Source organism: Taudactylus pleione, unplaced genomic scaffold (genome assembly GCF_031769625.1).
Source record: "Taudactylus pleione unplaced genomic scaffold, aTauple2 ptg000154l, whole genome shotgun sequence".
In the NCBI taxonomy this organism is placed as follows: Eukaryota; Metazoa; Chordata; class Amphibia; order Anura; family Myobatrachidae; genus Taudactylus; species Taudactylus pleione.
The window spans coordinates 16861186-16882264 of record NW_028284556.1 but is presented as its reverse complement, the minus strand read 5'-3'; the positions used below and the strand labels follow the sequence as shown (position 1 = coordinate 16882264).

The 21079-nt window shown below is 45.3% G+C and overlaps 1 protein-coding gene across 1 annotated transcript in view; it reads left to right on the top strand.

The window, feature by feature from the left end:
* Positions 1-21079, top strand: part of ESR1 (estrogen receptor 1) — a 283323-nt gene that overhangs the window by 253209 nt on the left and 9035 nt on the right. The window contains exon 7 of the mRNA XM_088474493.1: positions 19346-19529. Coding sequence (XP_088330619.1) covers positions 19346-19529 — 184 coding nt within the window. The remainder of the gene's footprint in view (positions 1-19345; positions 19530-21079) is intronic.

Sequence of the window (21079 nt, the reverse complement as noted above, 5' to 3'; positions counted from 1 at the left end):
GGAAGAGTACTGTAGTTGAAAACCTACTTCCCTAAATCATAGTTGAAAACCCAATACCCTGAATTGTTAAGAACCTGCATAAAGTGATGTTATAATATATATACAGCATATACATTCTGTTATATGCTGTTTAAATATTATGTTCCTTTTTATGCATGTTATACCAATTAAAAAGTCAGTACCACTTAGATGAAATGGCTTTAAGTTCATTAATAGTTCATCTTAAAGCAAGATGAATAATTCAGAAGTCACAGTAGTGGATAGGAAAACATCAACTCATATAAGGCAAGTGGAAGAGGAATTACATAAAGCTGTTACACATTTCACGGGTACACTATCCACTTCCTCGTTTTCTTTATGCCAATATTTGTTAAGTAGTTATGTCCTGTTAACTACGCTTAGAGTGGCAGTGTTACATCCTCTTAGTTTGCAGATCAAAGGATAAAATCATGGCAGCTAACCGGGACAAAACAAGTTAAAGAATATTAGAGGTCTGAAGAAGAAGGTACTGTATCCGTGAAATGCGTAACATGATTTTACAATTCCTCTTCCACATGCTATATGACAATGTTTTCCTATCCACTACTAAAAAGCCATTTCAGCTACGTGGTACTAACTTTTCATTTAAAAGTGCATGGATCCCTTCCTTCAAACTTTTAAATATTACCAAAATGTTAGATGTCTGTTCTTTTAAAAGAGTTCCCTTTTTTTATATCTCACTATTGGGAATATATCTCACATTGTTCGTGGCAAATTTTCATCACTAGGAAAGCCAAGTTTATGTCACAAGATAAAATGCATATGTGAGTTATGTGTTAGCTTGGTAGAATGTTGCAAATAGTAAAAGCTTGAAGCCTGTTTCTGTTTACAATTAAATTCACTGAACTCACTCCATATTAATAGCTGAAAGCCAATTGTTTCTATGTTTAAAACACATCTCCATTTAATTTAGGGGTGTGCACCGGCCACTTTTCGTGTTTTGTGTTTTGGTTTTGGATCTGGATCTTTCTTCGTGTTTTGGATCTGGATTGGTTTTGCCAAAACCACCCTTCCATGTTTTGGGTTCTGGGTTTTGTGTTTTGGATCTGTATTTTTTTTTAAAAAAGCATAAAAACAGCTAAAATCACAGAATTTGTGGGTTTCTCTGCTCCTATGCTATTACTAACCTCAATAACCTTAATTTCCACTCATTTCCAGTCTATTCTGAACACCTCACACCTCACAATAGTGTTTTTATGTCCAAAAGGTTGCACCGAGGTAGCTGGATGACTATGCTAAGCGACACGAGTGGGCGGCACAAACACGTGACCCATCTAGGAGTGACACTGCAGTGGCAGACAGGATGGCAGTTAGAAAAACTAGGCCCCAAACTGTACATAATGCAAAGAAAAAAAAGAAGTGCAAGATGGAATTGTCCTTGGGCCCTCCCACCCACCCTTATGTTGTATAAACAGGACATGCACACTTTAACAAATCAATCATTTCAGCGCCAGGGTCTGCCACACAACTGTGGCTGAAATGATTGGTTCGTTTGGGCCCCCACAAAACAAGCTGGCAATTAATGTGTCCCTGCACAAACTGGCTCTACGGAGGCAAGATGTCATCCTCATCCTCCTCATCCACCGATTCCTCACCCTCTTCAGTGTGTACATCCTCATCCTCACAAAGTATTAACTCGTCCCCACTTGAATCCACCACCACAGGTCCCTCTGTATGTTCTGGAGGCTGGTCTCCCTGGAAGAGCTTATAATTCATTTTGATGAACATCATCTTCTCCACATTCTGTGGAAGCAACCTCCTACGCCTTTCGCTGACAAGGTTCCCGGCTGCACTAAACACTCTTTCGGAGTACACACTGGAGGGGGGGCAACTCAGGTAAAATAGAGCCAGCTTGTACAGGGGCCTCCAAATTGCCTCTTTTTCCTGCCAGTACAGGTATGGACTGTCTGACATGCCTACTTGGATGCTGTCACCGATGTAATCCTCCACCATTCTGTCAATGGTGACAGTATCATATGCAGTGACAGTAGATATGTCAGAAATTGTTGCCAGGTCCTTCAGTCCGGACCAGATGTCCAAACTTGGTCCTGCCTGCCCTGCATCACTGCCAGCGGGTTGCTTAGGATACCTAAGTTTTTTCCTGGCAGCCCAGTTGCGGGAGAAAATGAAGAAGGAGCCGTTGACTTGTCACGTTCCGCTTCAGCTGACAGTGCGTTCACCAGCAGGTCTTTGCACCTCTGCAGGCTTGTGTCGGCCGGAAAGAGAGACACCACATAGGCTTTAAACCTAGGATCAAGCACGGTGGCCAAAATGTAGTGGTCTGATTTCAACAGATTGACCACCCTGGAATCCTGGCAAAGCGAATGAAGGGCTTCATCCACAAGTCCCACATGCCGAGCGGAATCGCTCCATCTTAGCTCCTCCTTCACTTTCTCCAGCTGCTTCTGCAAAAGCCTGATGAGGGGAATGACCTGACTCAAGCTGGCTGTGTCTGAACTGACTTCACGTGTGGCAAGTTCGAAGGGCTGGAGAACCTTGCACAACACGGAAATCATTCTCCACTGCGCTTGAGTCAGGTGCATACCCCCTCCTTTGCCTATGTCATAGGTGGATGTATAGGCTTGTATGGCCTTTTGCTGCTCCTCCATCCTCTGAAGCATATAGAGGGTTGAGTTCCACCGCGTCACAACCTCTTGCTTCAGGTGATGGCGGGGCAGGTTCAAGAGTGTTTTCTGGCGCTCCAGTCTTCGGCACGCAGTCGCTGAATGGCGAAAGTGGCCAGAAATTTTTCGGGCCACCCAAAGCGTCTCCTGCACGCCCCTGTCGCTTTTCAGAAAATTCTGCACCACCAAGTTTATTGTGTGAGCAAAACATGGGACGTGCTGGAATTTGCCCAGATGTAATGCCCGCACAATATTGGTGGCGTTGTCAGATATCACAAATCCCCAGGAGAGTCTAAGTGGGGTAAGCCACTGGGCAATGATTTCCCTCAGTTTCTCTAAGAGGTTGTCGGCGGTGTGCCTCTTACTGAAACCGGTGATACACAGCGTAGCCTGCCTTGTAACGAGCTGGCGTTTCTGAGATGCTGCTACTGGTGATGCTGCTGCTGTTGCTGCGTAAGGTGATACATCTACCCAGTGGGCTGTCACAGTCATATAGTCCTTAGTCTGCCCTGTTCCACTTGTCCACATGTCCGTGGTTAAGTGGACATTGTGTACAACGGCATTTTTCAGGACACTGAGGACAGTTTTTCTGATGTTTCTGTACAGTCTCGGTATCGCCTGCCTAGTGAAGTGGAATCTAGACGGGATTTGGAACCGGGGACACACTACCTCCATCAATTGTCTAAATCCCACTGCACTAATGGCGGATACCGGACGCACGTCTAACACCAACATAGCAGTCAAGGCCTCAGTTATACGTTTTGCTTCAGGATGACTGCTGTCGTACTTCATCCTCCTCGCTAAGGACTGTTGGAGGGTCAATTGTTTAGTAAAAGTAGTGGTGTTCCTACTTTCTCTCTGGGATGATGAACGACTCCCAGCAGCAGCAACAGCAGCAGCAGTAGGCGTAGCAATGCAGGATCCTCCAGAGGAATCCCGGATAGGAGAGTCAGTCATGCCAGTGACATGGCCTGCAGGACTACTTCCGATCCTGACTAAGGAGGAAATTGACGAGGAGGGAGTTGACGGTGTGGTTTGCAGGCGCTTGGATACAACAGGACAACGGGATTTAGGTGTCCCTGGACTGCTTACGGTCTTAGCCAAAGTTTCTGAACTTGACAGTAACTTTTTATGAACGCGCTGCAGGTGCCGTATAAGGCAGGATGTTCCTAGGTGGTTGACGTCCCTACCCCTACTTATTTCACCTTTACATATGGTACATATGGCAAGACAGTTGTTGTCCGGATTTGGATAGAAATATTGCCAGACCAAAGAGGTGGAATGTTTGGTCTTCTGCCCAGGCATGACCATGATGGGCTTTTTCATCCCACGGACAACAACTGTCTCCCCCGGAGCCTGATTTAAACAAACCACATCACCATCAGAATCCTCCTCGCCAACTTCCTCCTCAGCACCAGCTACACCAGTATCCTCATCCTGTTGTACTTCAACAGTGACATCTTCAATTTGCATATCAGCAAGTGGACTGTGGGTGCTCCTTTCACCACTTGCAGGGGGCATGCAAATGGTGGAAAGAGCCACCTCTTCCCGTCCAGTGCTGGGAAGGTCAGGCATCGCAACCACCACCACACTTGGACTCTCCTTGGGGATTTGTGATATCTTCTTAGAAAGCACAGTTCTTCGCTGTGCTTTTGCCAGCTTAACTCTTTTGATTTTTTTAGTGGGAGGAGGGCTTCCATCGTCATGTGAAGCTGAACCACTAGTCATGAACATACTAGGGATCGACCTTAGCCGTTCCTTGCCACTCCGTGTCGTAAATGGCATATTGGCAAGTTTACGTTTCTCTTCAGCTGATTTAAATGTCTTTTTCAAGGTCATTTTCCTGAACTTTGCCATTTGGGATTGTATGTGCCCTCTACTATGACATTGGGCATCGGCCTTGGCAGACGACGTTGATGGCATGTTATCGTCTATGTCATGACTAGTGGCAGCAGCTTCAGCACTAGGAGGAAGTGGCTCTTGATCTTTCTCTATTTTATTTTTATCGGAGAAAGTTTGGTCCTCCATTTATGTTATATCGATTTGATATATACGTGCGGCTAAACACAGAAAATAATTTTTTTTTTGGTTTGGACAGGAGTGTACTTTCGGGGGTTACAGCACCCTTAACGGTCAAGCCAGCCGGCCCTTTACTTATGACACAGGCGCACGCTTGGCACTACTTTGTTGATGCACGTGCGGCTACTGCGCACACAATTCACAAACACAGAAAATAATTTTTTTTTTGGTCTGGACTGGAGTGTACTTTGGGGGTTACAGCACCCTTTAATGGTCAAGCCAGCCGGCCCTTTACTTATGACACAGGCGCACGCTTGGCACTACTTTGTTGATGCACGTGCGGCTACTGCGCACACAATTCACAAACACAGAAAATAATTTTTTTTTGGTTTGGACTGGAGTGTACTTTCGGGGGTTACAGCACCCTTAACGGTCAAGCCAGCCGGCCCTTTACTTATGACACAGGCGCACGCTTGGCACTACTTTGTTGATGCACGTGCGGCTACTGCGCACACAATTCACAAACACAGAAAATAATTTTTTTTTGGTTTGAACTGGAGTGTACTTTCGGGGGTTACAGCACCCTTTAACGGTCAAGCCAGCCGGCCCTTTACTTATGACACAGGCGCACGCTTGGCACTACTTTGTTGATGCACGTGCGGCTACTGCGCACACAATTCACAAACACAGAAAATAATTTTTTTTTGGTTTGGACTGGAGTGTACTTTCGGGGGTTACAGCACCCTTAACGGTCAAGCCAGCCGGCCCTTTACTTATGACACAGGCGCACGCTTGGCACTACTTTGTTGATGCACATGCGGCTACTGCGCACACAATTCACAAACACAGAAAATAATTTTTTTTTGGTTTGAACTGGAGTGTACTTTCGGGGGTTACAGCACCCTTTAACGGTCAAGCCAGCCGGCCCTTTACTTATGACACAGGCGCACGCTTGGCACTACTTTGTTGATGCACGTGCGGCTACTGCGCACACAATTCACAAACACAGAAAATAATTTTTTTTTGGTTTGGACTGGAGTGTACTTTCGGGGGCTACAGCACCCTTTAACGGTCAAGCCAGCCGGCCCTTTACTTATGACACAGGCGCACGCTTGGCACTACTTTGTTGATGCACGTGCGGCTACTGCGCACACAATTCACAAACACAGAAAATAATTTTTTTTTTGGTTTGGACTGGAGTGTACTTTCGGGGGTTACAGCACCCTTTAACGGTCAAGCCAGCCGGCCCTTTACTTATGACACAGGCGCACGCTTGGCACTACTTTGTTGATGCACGTGCGGCTACTGCGCACACAATTCACAAACACAGAAAATAATTTTTTTTTTGGTTTGGACTGGAGTGTACTTTCGGGGGTTACAGCACCCTTAACGGTCAAGCCAGCCGGCCCTTTACTTATGACACAGGCGCACGCTTGGCACTACTTTGTTGATGCACGTGCGGCTACTGCGCACACAATTCACAAACACAGAAAATAATTTTTTTTTTGGTTTGGACTGGAGTGTACTTTCGGGGGTTACAGCACCCTTAACGGTCAAGCCAGCCGGCCCTTTACTTATGACACAGGCGCACGCTTGGCACTACTTTGTTGATGCACGTGCGGCTACTGCGCACACAATTCACAAACACAGAAAAAAATATTTTTTTTGGTTTGGACTGGAGTGTACTTTCGGGGGTTACAGCACCCTTAACGGTCAAGCCAGCCGGCCCTTTACTTATGACACAGGCGCACGCTTGGCACTACTTTGTTGATGCACGTGCGGCTACTGCGCACACAATTCACAAACACAGAAAATAATTTTTTTTTTGGTTTGGACTGGAGTGTACTTTCGGGGGTTACAGCACCCTTAACGGTCAAGCCAGCCGGCCCTTTACTTATGACACAGGCGCACGCTTGGCACTACTTTGTTGATGCACGTGCGGCTACTGCGCACACAATTCACAAACACAGAAAATAATTTTTTTTTTGGTTTGGACTGGAGTGTACTTTCGGGGGTTACAGCACCCTTAACGGTCAAGCCAGCCGGCCCTTTACTTATGACACAGGCGCACGCTTGGCACTACTTTGTTGATGCACGTGCGGCTACTGCGCACACAATTCACAAACACAGAAAATAATTTTTTTTTTGGTTTGGACTGGAGTGTACTTTCGGGGGTTACAGCACCCTTAACGGTCAAGCCAGCCGGCCCTTTACTTATGACACAGGCGCACGCTTGGCACTACTTTGTTGATGCACGTGCGGCTACTGCGCACACAATTCACAAACACAGAAAATAATTTTTTTTTTGGTTTAGACTGGAGTGTACTTTCGGGGGTTACAGCACCCTTAACGGTCAAGCCAGCCGGCCCTTTACTTATGACACAGGCGCACGCTTGGCACTACTTTGTTGATGCACGTGCGGCTACTGCGCACACAATTCACAAACACAGAAAATAATTTTTTTTTTGGTTTGGACTGGAGTGTACTTTCGGGGGTTACAGCACCCTTAACGGTCAAGCCAGCCGGCCCTTTACTTATGACACAGGCGCACGCTTGGCACTACTTTGTTGATGCACGTGCGGCTACTGCGCACACAATTCACAAACACAGAAAATAATTTTTTTTTTGGTTTGGACTGGAGTGTACTTTCGGGGGTTACAGCACCCTTAACGGTCAAGCCAGCCGGCCCTTTACTTATGACACAGGCGCACGCTTGGCACTACTTTGTTGATGCACGTGCGGCTACTGCGCACACAATTCACAAACACAGAAAATAATTTTTTTTTTGGTTTGGACTGGAGTGTACTTTCGGGGGTTACAGCACCCTTAACGGTCAAGCCAGCCGGCCCTTTACTTATGACACAGGCGCACGCTTGGCACTACTTTGTTGATGCACGTGCGGCTACTGCGCACACAATTCACAAACACAGAAAATAATTTTTTTTTTGGTTTGGACTGGAGTGTACTTTCGGGGGTTACAGCACCCTTAACGGTCAAGCCAGCCGGCCCTTTACTTATGACACAGGCGCACGCTTGGCACTACTTTGTTGATGCACGTGCGGCTACTGCGCACACAATTCACAAACACAGAAAATAATTTTTTTTTTGGTTTGGACTGGAGTGTACTTTCGGGGGTTACAGCACCCTTAACGGTCAAGCCAGCCGGCCCTTTACTTATGACACAGGCGCACGCTTGGCACTACTTTGTTGATGCACGTGCGGCTACTGCGCACACAATTCACAAACACAGAAAATAATTTTTTTTTTGGTTTGGACTGGAGTGTACTTTCGGGGGTTACAGCACCCTTAACGGTCAAGCCAGCCGGCCCTTTACTTATGACACAGGCGCACGCTTGGCACTACTTTGTTGATGCACGTGCGGCTACTGCGCACACAATTCACAAACACAGAAAATATATTATTTTTTTAGCACTTGTGGGGAGCACCCCTGATGGACAGAGCACCCCCTGGACAACACTGCAGCACTCCTTTAGGACTGGGACACTGCACAGGACTTTGGAGTGGACACAGCCCCTATGGAGAACTGACTGCACAACACAGTCCAGCCAGCCCCTATGGACTTTGAAGTAGTGGACACAGCCCCTATTAACAACAGCAGCACAGCACAACACAGCCAGCCCCTATGGACTTTGAAGTAGTGGACAACAGCAGCACTACACTACACTACACTACACAGCCCTAACTCCCACCCTCCCTCTTCACTGTCCACAGCCGAGTGAGAAAATGGCGCCGACGTGGGTACCTTATATAGGATCCAAAACCCGCGAGACTCGGAAGGCGGGATGATGACGTTTTGCCTCGATTTCAGATCCGAGTCAGGCGGGAAAAGTCGAGCCTGATTCGGATCGGACTCGGATCGGGGGGGCTCGGGGGGGTTCGGATTTCAGAAATCCGAACCCGCTCACCCCTAATTTAATTGCTTCCAGTTTTTTCTGGTTTTTTTTGAAAGTAGACATTAAGTAAACTAAAGAACCCAGTGCTTCTCATGGAAGTGGTGTTAGTGTATTGTGGCCACCAGGTTGGGTTTGAAATACCGGTGGCTGAATAGGTTCAATTTTAAATCCTGACAGCAGGATCCCGATGGATGAAGTTCCCGACAGGGTTGGTAAGTATGCTATCCCTACCCCTCTACCCCCTAACCCTAACCCTACCTTAGTGGTGCCTAACCCTATCCTAACCCCACTCCCCACACCCTAAACCTACCCCTCCCAGGGGGGGTGCCTAACCCTAACCCCTCCCCAGTGGTCCCTAATCTCCATCCCTGTAGCCTAACCCTAACCCTTCCTGGGGGGTGCCCAACCCTAATCTCCCCCTGAGGGTTCCTAAACCTAACCCCCCCCTCGTGGCTAAGACCTAACAAGACCCGCTTATCTTCATTCGGGATGTTGGCTGTCGGCATTCCGGACGCTGGTAATATAACTACATCCCGTGGCCACTACTTAACTAAGGTAAAAAATTCATTACCCCTGTAAGAAAGTTAGGAAGGAAGTTACCAACATTTCTGCAACTAGAATATTATTCAGTCATTTGGTCAGATTTACATTCAACAAATTCGAAAGCAAAATAAAAGAAAAATTATCCAAATGACTTATGAAGTAAAGCCAGCATTACCTCATGCAATTACCTTCCCAACCCGCAGATTATTGGTGGATCTGGCCAATAATTACATAGTGTATTGCAGCGACTGATCATAAATGATCGGATGGTCGGACAGGATAAATCTTCCAACATGCCTTACTGATTCGATCATTGGTCGGCCGCATCTGGCAGTGTAAGTGCTGCTGTGGCTGGCATTTCCCATGTTCCTTCACAGGGGTTTGAAATGGATTTAAGTTTATTAAAAGTTGTAAATGAAGATGAACGATTCTGATGTCACAGTAGTGGATAGGAAAACATCAACTCATAAATGTGACCAACATTTAATTTTATATTTTCATTGAATTAAGAAACCCTATATTCCTTGAAACTTACCCCAGGATGACTGAGGCACCCCTATAGTCAAGCCCGCTCTGTGCATGGACATGGAAATTTTGTCATAGCAAACATAACTGAATTTGCAGTTTCAGATGTTTGTAAATTGCATACTGTACTTTCCAAGGATGAAGAATATGATTTGCCATTTGTAGCTATAGAAAACATAGTCTAAAAAACACTTTACAATTCAATTCCAAAATCCTGGACAAAATCCTGAGCATGATTGTGTTCTTTTTCTCACACTCTCTGTTCAGGGAAAAAGGTAAGTAACATCCTTATTTTAAGGACAGGAGAAAGTGCAGAACCACTGGTGCACCCCTCCCAATGAATAATCATGCACTCTGAGGGGCCAATAAAGAAATGTCAGTTTCCAAGTGATTTTTTCTAAAAAGTTAGTAAATGGGTGAAATGATGTGGGACAAGTAGGTTGATGTGTCATATCGATTAAAGTATTTTTTGACCTTGCAGGTGGGAGCTAAAGGTGTTTTTTTCCCTCATTTACAAATTTATATAAAAACACTGCAAAATCACTTTACAAACATTTTTCTGTACCCCAATATACTGGAAAGACTTTAGTTTGCTGAACACACTTGCTGGCTATCATATTTCTACCATTTTTAAAATATGTAAAATCAACCATATGACACCTTTTAAGTGCATCCAATCCTTTGCTTATAGTCAATAACATTATTCTAAAACTGTTCTGCTATCTCATTTGCCATTTTTGGGGGGTTCAGAGTGATTTTCTCATTCTTTCATGCACTTCTCCCATGTCATGCACTGTAGAAAGATTAAAAATTGGCTGCGCTAATACTACCACTACCAATTCTCTATAATACATTTGTTTATTTAGCAAAAAGACATACAATGCCTTGCAAAACTATTCACCCCCCTTGTCATTTTACCTTGTTTGTTGCATTACAACCTGTAATTTATTTTATTTTTTTAATCTGAATTTTACGTGATGGATCTGCACAAAATAGTCTAATTTGGTGAAGTGAAATGAGAAAATTATATATAAAAAATAATCTTCATAAATAAAATTCAGAAAATTGGCATGTGCATATGTAATCACCCCCTTTGCTATGAAGCCCCTCAAAAGTTCTGGTGCAACCAATTACCTTCAGAAGTCACATAATTAGTGAAATGAAGTCCACCTGTGTGAAATCTAAGTGTCACATGATCTGTCAGTATAAACACACCTTTTCTGAAAGGCCCCAGAGGCTGCAACACCACTAAGCAAGAGGCATCACACCATGAAGACCAAGGAGCTCTCCAAACAAGTCAGGGACAAAGTTGTTGAGAAGTACAATTCAGGATTGGGTTATAAAAAAATACTAAATCTTTGATGATCCCCTGGAGCACCATCAAATCCATCATCATCAAATAGAAAGAACATGGTACCACAACAACCTGCCAAGAGAGGGCCGCCCACCAAAACTCACAGACCGGGCAAGGAGGGAATTAATCAGAGAGACAGCACAGAGACCAAAGGTAACCCTGAAGGAGCTGCAGAGTTCCACAGCAGAGACTGGTGTATCTGTGCATGTGACCACAATAAGCCGTACACTCCATAGAGCTGGGCTTTATGGAAAAGTGGCCAGAAAAAATCCATTACTTAGTGATAAAAATAAGAAGACACGATTTGAGTTTGCCAAAAGGCATGTGGGTGACTCCCCAAATGTATGGAAGAAAGTGCTCTGGTCAGGTGAGACTAAAATTCTACTTTTTGGCCACCAAGGAAAATGATACATGTGGCACAAACCCAACACATCCCACCACCACAAGAACACCATCCCCACAGTGAAACATGGTGGTGGCAGCATCATGCTGTGGGGATGTTTTTCAGCAGCAGGGACTGGGAAACTGATGTGAGTCGAGGGAAAGATGGGTGGTGCTAAATACAGGGATATTCTTGAGCAAAACCTGTTTCAGTCTGCCTGTGATTGAGACTTGGACGGAGGTTCACCTTCCAGCAGGACAATGACCAATAGCATACTGCTAAAGCAACACTCCAGTGGTTTAAGGGGAAACATTTAAATGTGTTGGAATGGCCTAGTCAAAGCACAGATCTCAATCCAATTGAGAATCTGTGGTCAGACTTGAAGATTGCTGTTAACAAGCGGAAACCATCCAACATGAAGGAGCTGGAGCAGTTTTGCCTTGAGGAATGGGAAAAAATCCCAGGGGCAAGATGTGGCAAGCTCATAGAGACTTATCCAAAGCGACTTGCAGCAGTAATTGCCGCAAAAGGTAGCTCTACAAAGTACTGACGTTAGGGGGGTGAATAGTTATGCACGCTGAGGTTTTCTGTTATGTTGTCCTAAATGTTGTTTGATTCACAATATAAAAAAAACACAACTTCACAGTTGTAGGCATGTTCTGTGAATGAAATGATGCACACCTTCAAGCAATCCATTTTAATTCCAGGTTGTGAGGCAACAAACCATGAAAAATGCAAAAGGGGGTGAATACTTTTGCAAGGCACTGTGTGTGTGTGTGTGTGTGTGTGTGTGTGTGTGTGTGTGTGTGTGTGTGTGTGTGTGTGTGTGTGTGTGTGTGTGTATATATATATATATATGTATGTGTGTATATAAACAATTCATAATAAAACAATGACAGGAATAAATAAGTAAATTAAAAAATTGAAAGGTGAAAATAAAGTCTTGGAAAATGATCTAAAGATTTTGTGAAAAAGCCAGCACTGTACGTACAGAATATTGTCTTGAAGGCTTATGTTAATCCGTTTTTAGTCAGTTGAGAACAATACAGCTGTATTATTTATGCACTTGCATATATATAGTTTGTGATCCGGCACAATCAAAGTCACTGGATATATATATACACAAATTTCAAGTGGATTGAGAACCGAGGTGTATAATAGTCATTTGTTATGCCGGCATAAAACAAAAGTGATTTGATTTGTTCAAAAATGAGCTCACCCACTGTACTTTGAAGTAGCAGCGCAGAATCTGTGAGATGTCCCCTCGTCAGACTGGGTTCCAAACTAGCCCGCGGATGAATTGGTAGCAAAAAAATGGATGGATAGGAACAGTATATTCTATGTTCCTCTGCTGGAACTCACAGTGGAACTTCTGCTTGAGAGATGAACAGGCGGCTGGCTGGTGAAGCTCCAGAGGTATTTGAGCTTTAACTGGTTCTACTGATGTTCTGTAGCTCGTTAGCATGTACAGCATGTACGGTGGGGAGTTGGTCCGTTCTTAACGGTCTGGCACAATATATTCAGCCTCGCAGCCTCGTATTGTAATCAGTTGCTTCTGTTTAGAGACTTGCTCAACGCGTTTCCGTGTGTTCAACACCTTCGTCAGGAGCAATTCATTTTAGAGAATTGGTAGGGTTGGTTTATTAGCGCAGCCAGTTTTTCATTTATCTTTTAGTGTACATGCACATTCTTCTTTTGTTTGGCAGCAGCTTTTTTCCACACCAGAAGGCCACATAGGGAGCGCTAATATTCAATAAGTAACATTCTCTTTCATGCACTGTAGAATTGACGCTACATCACCACGATCCTTGTGAATGGCCTTTACAAGAACTGAAGCAGCGCACCTCATGAAAATTAGTCATTATGTGCACGATTTTTACTTGATGTGCACGAAATTTGTACTTCTAAACTTCCGCAGAATTGAGTCGGCTTTATAGAGTATCTTCTAAAAATGTTGTGTTATCAAGTAACAGATTACATAAGTATGCATCACCACTGAATTGTTTTATATGGATTATCACAAAAAAATGATTCATTCCATTTTTTGTCAACAATAATACAGCACGAAGAACACACCTTAAATACAAAACAACAAAACATTTCAGAATTATAATGGCTTTTATTGATTGCACTGGCTTTAAGTTTACTTGGTTTAATCACAAATGCTGAAACAAGGTAACTTGTAGAAATAGAACTGTACCTAAATCATGTCAGTATTTCACACCAATTTTGCTAATCTCTAGTATATTTAACTTTGATGTCATAACAGAATTGTTACTAAAGCAGAAATGCCTCATGACAGGTTGCTTTCCGTAAGCTGCAACACCAATCTTACCAGGATAAGTAAAGCTGGGTACACACCTAAACAATCGTCGGACCGATTTTAGGATTCCCAATCCAGTCATGCGGTATCTTGAGAGTGTGTACGTATCCTCGATCATGTTTTCTCAAAAGAGAACCGGTCGCATCGGAAGATTAGGTTTTACGTGCAGTTTAATTTTTAAATCATTTGATGGTACAGTATTGGACAAAAAGTGAAGTGTGTACGCACTGCCGACCGTTCTGCCCGATGCTTCTGCCCATACTCCTCCAGCAGCAGTGCTGCCTTTGATGTTTTAGTGCCCAGGTTCTCAAAGTCGGTCCTCAGGACCCCAAACAGTGCATGTTTTCTAGGTCTCCTCACAGAATCACAAGTGAAATAATTATCTCCACCTGTGGATCTTTTAAAATGTGTCAGTGAGTAATGAATACTCCTGTGCACCTGCTGGTTGACCTGGAAAACGTGAACCATGTGGGGTCCTGATGAGGGAGCTTGAGAACCACTGTTTAAGACATATGAGTTTCCTGTATCACAAGTTAGATTGTATAGGTGTGTACGCATGAATCAACACTGTGATCGGAACTTCCTGGATGTAAGTGTAATTGAAATTAAATTTGTAAATGTGTGATTGTAAAAGTGTGTACCCAACTTATGTTAAATATCTATTATTTGGTCTGGTTTTTTCTTGAAGATCAGTTTCTTATATTACAGAGAACCTATGTTTCCTATGATGCTGAGTTGAAATTACATCAGATGACGATGAACATCAGCACAGATAATTGCAGTATTTAAAAGAAACACAGACACAATTGGCAGCACCAGTGTTCATAGTCTAGGTTGCAGGCTAGACTGATGACACTATAACGGGGGAAGCCTGCAACATTGGGTTCACCTATCCAGGGCCGCAACTAGGGGGGGCTGGAGGTGCACGTGCACCGGGTGAGCCGCTGTACCCGGTGCCAGTGACCTCCAGCCCGGCGCTGCAGAGAGGCTCCAAGCCGGACGGCGCCCGGCTCCTTCTCTGCAGCGACGCGGTGTAGCCAGAGGCTGGAGTTCTCTCCCAAACTCCAGCTTCCGGCTCTCCCCACGGGCACTATGGGGGAGACGTCATGACATCTCCCCCATAGTTCCGAGGAGCAGCCGGCGGACCGGACGCGACGCTGGATACAGGAGCAGGGTTCAAGGTAAGTATTTTTTTTTAATAAGTTGCACTACAGGGGCATGGGCATTATCACAGGGGCATTACTATGGGGGCATGGGCATTACCACAGGGGCACTACTATGGGGGCATGGGCATTACCACAGCGGCATTACTATGGGGGCATGGGCATTACCACAGGGGCATTACTATGGGGGCATGGGCATTACCACAGGGGCATTACTATGGGGGCATTTGCATTACCACAGGGGCATTACTATTACCACAGGGGCATTATTATGGGGGGATGGGCATTACCACAGGGGCATTACTATGGGGACATGGGCATTACCACAGGGGCATTATTATGGGGGCATGGGCAATAAGGGGCATTACTAATGGGGCATGAGCACTACAGGGGCATTATTATGGGGGCATGGGAATTACCACAGGGGCATTACTATGGGCGCATGGGCATTACCACAGGGGCATTACTATGGGGGCATGGGCACTACAGGTGCATGAGCACTACAGGAGCATTACTATAGGGGCATGAGCACTACAGGGGCATGACCACTACAGGGGCATTACTATTGGGGCATGGGCACTACAGAGGTATTACCACAGGGGCATTATTATGGGGGCATGGGCATTACCACAGGGGCATTATAATGGGGGCATGGGCATTACCACAAGGGCATTAATATGGGAGCATGGGCTATTGGGTATTAACATATGGGGCATTACTATTGGGTATTAACATATGGGCATTACTATGGTGGCATTACAATATGGGCACTACTACAGGGGCATTGCTATGGGGCATTACTATGGGGGCATTATCATATGGGCACTACTACAGGGGCATTACCTCAGGGGACATTACTATAGGGGCACTGCTGCAGGGGGAATTACCAGGGGGTGCCAAATTACTGTCTTGCCCCTGGTGACAAAAATCCTAGTTTCGGCCCTGACCTATCATAGAGTCAATCAGTCGAAGCCTGTTCAGAATGGGGAGAGATTCCCCAGGGTATACGTCACTGCGCTGTAAGCAGCAGGGCTAACCTCCAACAAGTAGGTTAACAAGGTTAAATAGGATATTTTTTTGTTGTTGTTGGTGCAATACTAGTATGCACATAACTGCCAGTGCATGCTAGCAGTTGTTGAACAACAAACGTCAGCATGCATTGGCATCTTGTGCCCACTGTGGCGTCTAGTGTACCTGCAAAAATATACAGTCAAATAAACATACAATCACCATTTAAGTCCTTTATTAAAAATAAAAACACCCACTGGGCATTCACCAATGTTGCAGCCAACTTTTTTAAGAACACTAATCCATTGTAATGAATTAGAATATTGGACTCTGTATTCGCAGGGTCAATGGGTCTTTCCTCTCCATTCCTCTCTCGCTTTACACCAGTGGCGTCCCTCCCCGCTTTGTCAACTGGGGCAGGAAGGGATGCTGTGCGTGTGGTGAACACGTGCGCCAACGAAAAGGGTGTGTGGCCTGAATCCCCATGGTTATTACTGGGGAATGGGGATGCCGGAGGTGCGGACTGCCCTGTTTGCAGTGCCGGCTCCCTCACAGTGTCAGGAGCCGAGTGCTGCACTTAATGCTACAGTGCAGCACCCGGCTCCAGTCACTGAGAGGGAGTCTGCACCTTGGTGTCATCCCTCGGTGAGTGACACCCGGGTGCGGCCCACACCCCTTTGGGACGCCACTGCTTTACACTTATCCTGGCCTCACTTTCCTGCAGTCCTTTCTCTCTGTTCCCTGCTGTGGGAGGGGAGTGTCGGGCTCCATTTCGCATACCCGATTTGGGACATATGAAGCACTATTATTATGTATTGCCCCTCCCCTTTAGAATGTAAGCTCTTACAAGCAGGGCCCTCTACTCCCTTGTGCTTCTTCTTAATTAGCTTTCATCTACTTCTCCACACTAGGGCACCTAACACTTGGTTGCTTATGCTCTGTTGCTTATTTGGGTGTTATGGTCGCTAATGTAGCAATGTATATTATCCATGTCCTTGTCCTGCTTTGTATTGTATTGTACTGTAAGCTACTGGTCACCTATTTGTTTATGTATTTGTAAGGTGCTGCGGAACACTTGTGGTGCCATATAAATAAATTATAATAATAATAATAATGTAGTTACCATATACGAGGGTGGTTCAATAAGTAAGGTAACAAGATCTCTCATGTGTGTATTGTTCTATATTTCATTCTAATTTCCTGCCAGGCCAGAGCAGGTAGACCATGACCATTAGACTGCACCTTATATCAGTCATATAGACCCAAAATCAGTTGTAAGATGGCAGGGCTGGCAGAAACAAGGTCAAACCTTGAGGTGCATAGTGTGATCAGATTTCTACGTCTAAAGGGCACATCAGCAACTAAAATTCATCGCCAACGAGGTATACAGAGATGCAGGGCAGGTGCAAGGTTTCTTGTCATCCTAGGCATTTTTTCAACCTTGAGCCCTCCCCCCCCACCTCAGATAGCTACACAAGACCTTATGCAGTGCCCCCAGTAGTGCCCCTTATACAGTGCCCCCAGTAGTGCCCCTTATACAGTCGCCCCAGTAGTGGTCCCGCTATGCAGTGCCCCTTATATAGTGCCCCCAGTAGAAATCCTCCTTATATAGTGCCCCAGTACTAACCCCCTGGTGCAGTGCTCCCAGTACTAGTCCCACCAGCAGTGCTCCAGTAGTAGTCCTCCCCCATCAATGCCCCCAGTAGTAGTCCCCCACCTATGCAGTGCCCCCAGCAGTAATCCTCACCTATGCAGTGCCCCCAGCAGTAATCCCCACCTATGCAGTAGCCCCAGCAGTAATCCCCACCTATGCAGTGCCCTCAGTAGTGGTCCCACCAGTGCAGTGCCCCCAGTAGTGGTCCCACCAGTGCAGTGCCTCCAGTAGTAGTCCCCCCCAGCAATGCCCCCAGTGGTAGTCCCCAACCAGCAATTCCCCCCAATGGTAGTCCCCCACCAGCAGTGCCACCAGTTGTAGTCCCCCCAGCAGTACCCCCAGTAGTAATCCCCCCCAGCAGTGCCCCCAGTAGTAGTCCACCCCCCCTCCAGCAGTACCCCCAGCAGTGATCCCAGGGCCAGACAGACACAAGAAACCCCTCCACTTACCCTAATCCCCGCTCCTGCATCCGCTCCTCTGTCTCGCCGAGCCGGCCCGCTCTGCATGATGGGAGAGACGTCATGACAACACTGCCTAATCGGAGCTGGACAGCTCTGATCGTGGCAGCTGGGGCCGGGACGGTGGATCATAGAAGTGGTGAGTGATGGAAGCGCGCCAGGCAGCCGCCGGCCCCTAAAGACATATATAGGGACCGGCCCCGCGGGAAACGGCCCGGGATCCTGGCGGCCCAATCTGCCTCTGAAGCAAGCATCCATGAAAAGAAGACACTCATCGTCCCCACCTTCAAAGAAATTCAAAACAACTCAGCAAACAAGGTCATGGCAACTGTGTTTTGGGACCACAAGGTCATGCTTCTTATTGATTTCCTCACCAAGGGGAAGATGTACTAAGCCTACGAAAGAGATAAAGTGGAGAGAGATAAAGAACCAACCAATCAGCTCCTAACTGTCACTTTTTACAGGCTGTTTGAAACATGACAGGAGTTGATTGGTTGGTACTTTATCTCCCTCCAATTTATTACTCTCCAAAGTTTAGTACATCTACCCCAAAGGGAGATACTGTGTATGCTGTCTGCTATTGAAACACATTGAGCCGGTTGCGAAGGGCAATTAGTCGAAAACGACCTGCGTTACTGCAGACAGGCATCAATTTGCTGCACAATAATGCCAGGCAACACTCATGAGTTCCTATGGCGCTAGCATTGGGAGGTATTGAACCATCCTCCTTACAGCCCTAACCTGGCACCGAGTGATTTCCATCTCTTTGGACCTTCAAAAAGTACCTGGGTGAAAGACGATTTGCAACCGATGGTGAAGGTCAGCAAGCCATCATGTCCTGGCCTCGGGCACTTGACTCTGATTTCTTCTATGCCGGGATAGATATCCTGGTGTACCATTGGAACAATTGCTTAGACAAGTGTGGGGACTATGTGGAAAATTATCTGTACTATACTCATAACCCAGCTTGGTACATGATTCATTTGAATTTCATGATGGAATGTAAAAAATTGTATGCATAACATTCACAAATAGCGAGATTGAAGACTGTTTAATGAAAAAGACAATGGGCAAAATAAGTTTATTATAAGATAAGTTATTGTGATGCTAGATTTCACCATTATAAAGTGTTGTGTATATTTGTGTATATATAAACAATCATCTTGGAGTGACTTACCTGTACACAACCCATAAGGCTCATTCCTTTATGATTACATTAATGCTTTATGGCTGTTAATATTTACAGTGTACATTATGTTATATATACTATTTGCCTTTCAGCACCATAATATTTGAGCAACATTTATATGCCAACTTAATTCTTAATTTTTTTTTTCAGGTGTATATACATTTTTGTCTAGTACATTAGAATCACTAGAAGACACTGACCATATTCATTTGATTTTGGACAAAATAATAGACTCATTGGTGCATTTTATGGCTAAAACTGGACTTTCCCTTCAGCAGCAGCAAAGACGACTGGCTCAATTGCTTCTTATTCTTTCACATATCAGGCATATGAGGTAAGATCACATCTAGAAGGGCTAAGCCAAAAAGGCTCCTGAATGACACTGTGAGGGTGATACATTTAAATCAATACTAATGTCCCTTGTGTACCAGCAGTCTTATACAGGGTAGTCACCTATAAAATGCAAAATGGAGATATAGAAAAGGAAGACAGCTCAGTATAGGGAGAACTGGAATAAAATAAAAATAAAATAAAACATTGCAATTAACTACTGCGTGAAAAGGGATAATACACATTTATTAAAAATTAAAATAGAGCCATGGATAAACTGAATAAATGCTAATGTAGAATAATTCCAAAAGCTTCCTATTCCAAAGTCCAAATCAGTTCTCAATATTGACCTGACAGAGTGAAATAAGTCAAACATGCAAGTAACAGGTCCCAAAAAGTAGGGTTTAAAGATGTCAGTGCCTGATCAACCATTAGGTTGATCAGGCAGCAGCTTAGGTTGCCAGGTCTCTGGGGATGCCAGTTGCACCCACAACACATCTTCAACATCATGATAAACTAAGTAGTTGAGCTCCTTAGTTACATGATCCCCATCTGGCTCCCTGCACCTTTTGAGAAGCTTTTGGCGCTGTCACAGTTGAACAGTGGAGCCAGGAGAAGCCAGTGTGTAGTGGAGCTGGGAGAAAATGATCCATGGCTGGGGACAGATGCTTTGTGTAACTTGTACAGTAAGTTAGCTTGCTTTCCATGATACAAGCGCTGTAACTGCCATATGTGGGTGACTCCATGTTTTCATGTATAATTATGGGAGTAGTGTCTCCCACATGTTATGTTCTGGGTTGTTTGTGGACCCGGGGTGGTAGCAGGAGCGATCACAGAAGCAGATTTGAAAATAAAACTAGGATTTTTAATAAGTGCTTGAGTAGACATATAATGTGGCAGTAAATAAAAGTCCAGGAATATATAAATGTGCACAAGAGTTCTGTGGTGGGAGCAAAAGGGTTAATGTCCAAGTAGAAACAATTAGAGCTGTCCAGGTGTGCAGGTAGTGAAACTGAAAATAATCAAGCCAGGTTTGCAGGTAGTGAACTGAAAATAATCAAGCCAGGTTTGCAGGTAGTGAACTGAAGCACAGGATGTCAGCAGGCTCAGGCACTCAGGTATGGGCAAGGGTGATGGAGGAAGTGGGGTAGTCCAGTGGGAGCTAGGAGCTGACAGGCAGACTGGCAGACAGTGAATTCACAGGAACAGGAAAGCACAGAGAACTCTCTCTCAGCTAGGCTGAGATACACGTTGCACTGGCAAAGAAGGAAGGCACTGACCCTTCCTAAATACCCCATGCCGTGCTGTTACTGGCCGGAGGGAACATGTGACTCACCAGGATTGGCTAGCCGCATCACATGGCCAGAAGGCAAGATGGCGGCGCCCATGCCAAATGGAACGGAGACGCCACCAGGCCTCACCAGCGCATAGTGACAACAGGGCCGCACAACAACGCTCGCAGCCAAAGCCCCCCGCCAGACACCAGCTCCGCCACCAGACAGCCCGCGCCACAACGACCTCACAGGTAACACCCGCCTAGTGCCATGCTGAAAT